Source organism: Elephantulus edwardii, unplaced genomic scaffold (assembly GCF_000299155.1).
Source record: "Elephantulus edwardii isolate Elephantulus edwardi_28Jun2011 unplaced genomic scaffold, EleEdw1.0 scaffold01353, whole genome shotgun sequence".
Taxonomy (NCBI): Eukaryota; Metazoa; Chordata; class Mammalia; order Macroscelidea; family Macroscelididae; genus Elephantulus; species Elephantulus edwardii.
In genome coordinates, this window is record NW_006401103.1 from 7,729 (window position 1) to 9,500 (window position 1,772).

A 1,772-nucleotide genomic window follows, 5' to 3' on the forward strand; every position below is an offset into this window, starting at 1 on the left:
AGCCGTGCCAAGATGAACCCCAGCGCCCCCAGCTATCCCATAGCCTCGCTCTACGTGGGCGACCTACACCCCGACGTGACAGAGGCGATGCTCTACGAGAAGTTCAGCCCGGCCGGGCCCATCCTCTCCATCCGGATCTGCAGGGACATGATCACCCGCCGCTTCTTGGGCTACGTGTATATGAACTTCCAGCAGTCCGCGGACGCGGAGCGTGCTTTGGACACCATGAATTTTGATGTTATAAAGGGCAAGCCAGTACGCATAATGTGGTCTCAGCGTGATCCACCGCTTCGTAAAAGTGGAGTGGGCAACATATTCATTAAAAATTTGGACAAATCCATTGATAATAAAGCACTGTATGATACATTTTCAGCATTTGGCAATATCCTCTCATGTAAGGTGGTTTGTGATGAAAATGGTTCCAAGGGCTATGGATTTGTGCATTTTGAGACGCAGGAAGCAGCTGAAAGAGCTATTGAAAAAATGAATGGGATGCTTCTAAATGATCACAAAGTATTTGTTGGACGTTTTAAGTCTCACAAAGAACGAGAAGCAGAACTCGGAGCTAGGGCTAAAGAGTTTACCAATGTTTACATCAAGAATTTTGGAGAGGACATGGATGATGAGCGCCTTAAGGATCTCTTTGGCAAGTTTGGACCTGCCTTAAGTGTGAAAGTAATGACTGATGAAAGTGGGAAGTCCAAAGGTTTTGGATTTGTGAGCTTCGAGAGGCATGAAGATACACAGAAAGCTGTTGATGAGATGTATGGAAAGGAGCTCAATGGAAAACAAATTTATGTTGGTCGAGCTCAGAAAAAAGTGGAACGACAGACGGAACTTAAGCGCAAATTTGAGCAGATGAAGCAAGATAGGATCACCAGATACCAGGGTGTTAACTTATATGTGAAAAATCTTGATGATGGCATTGATGACGAACGTCTCCGCAAAGAGTTTTCTCCATTTGGAACAATCACTAGCGCAAAGGTTATGATGAAGGGTGGTCGCAGCAAAGGATTTGGTTTTGTATGTTTCTCCTCCCCTGAAGAAGCCATTAAAGCAGTTACAGAAATGAATGGTAGAATTGTGGCCACGAAACCATTATATGTAGCTTTAGCTCAGCGCAAAGAAGAGCGCCAGGCTCACCTCACTAACCAGTACATCCAGAGAATGGCGAGTGTCCGAGCTGTGCCCAACCCCGTGATCAACCCCTACCAGCCAGCACCTCCTTCAGGTTACTTCATGGCAGCTATTCCACAGACTCAGAACCGTGCTGCGTACTACCCTCCTAGCCAAATTGCTCAATTAAGACCAAGTCCTCGCTGTACTGCTCAGGGTGCCAGACCTCATCCATTCCAAAATATGCCCAGTGCTATCCGCCCAGCTGCTCCTAGACCACCATTTAGTACCATGAGACCAGCTTCTTCACAAGTTCCACGAGTCATGTCAACACAGCGTGTTGCTAACACATCAACACAGACCATGGGTCCCCGTCCTGCAGCTGCTGCTGCAGCAGCTACTCCTGCTGTCCGCACTGTGCCGCAGTATAAATACGCTGCGGGAGTTCGCAATCCTCAGCAACACCTAAATGCACAACCACAAGTCACCATGCAGCAGCCTGCTGTTCATGTACAAGGTCAAGAGCCTTTGACTGCTTCCATGTTGGCATCTGCCCCTCCTCAAGAGCAAAAGCAGATGTTGGGTGAAAGGCTGTTTCCTCTTATTCAAGCCATGCACCCTACATTGGCTGGTAAAATCACTGGCATGTTACTGGA

General features: G+C 47.7%; 1 protein-coding gene across 1 annotated transcript; it reads left to right on the forward strand.

Annotated features, from left to right (window-relative positions):
• Positions 1-12: 12 nt before the first annotated feature.
• LOC102869066 (polyadenylate-binding protein 1-like) lies at positions 13-1,759 on the forward strand (the record flags this gene model as incomplete). The annotated part of the gene is made up of 2 exons (XM_006903457.1): positions 13-303; positions 400-1,759. Coding segments are annotated over exons 1-2 (1,651 nt in total), but the record flags the coding sequence as incomplete, so codon positions are not given.
• Between the last annotated feature and the right edge of the window lie 13 nt (positions 1,760-1,772).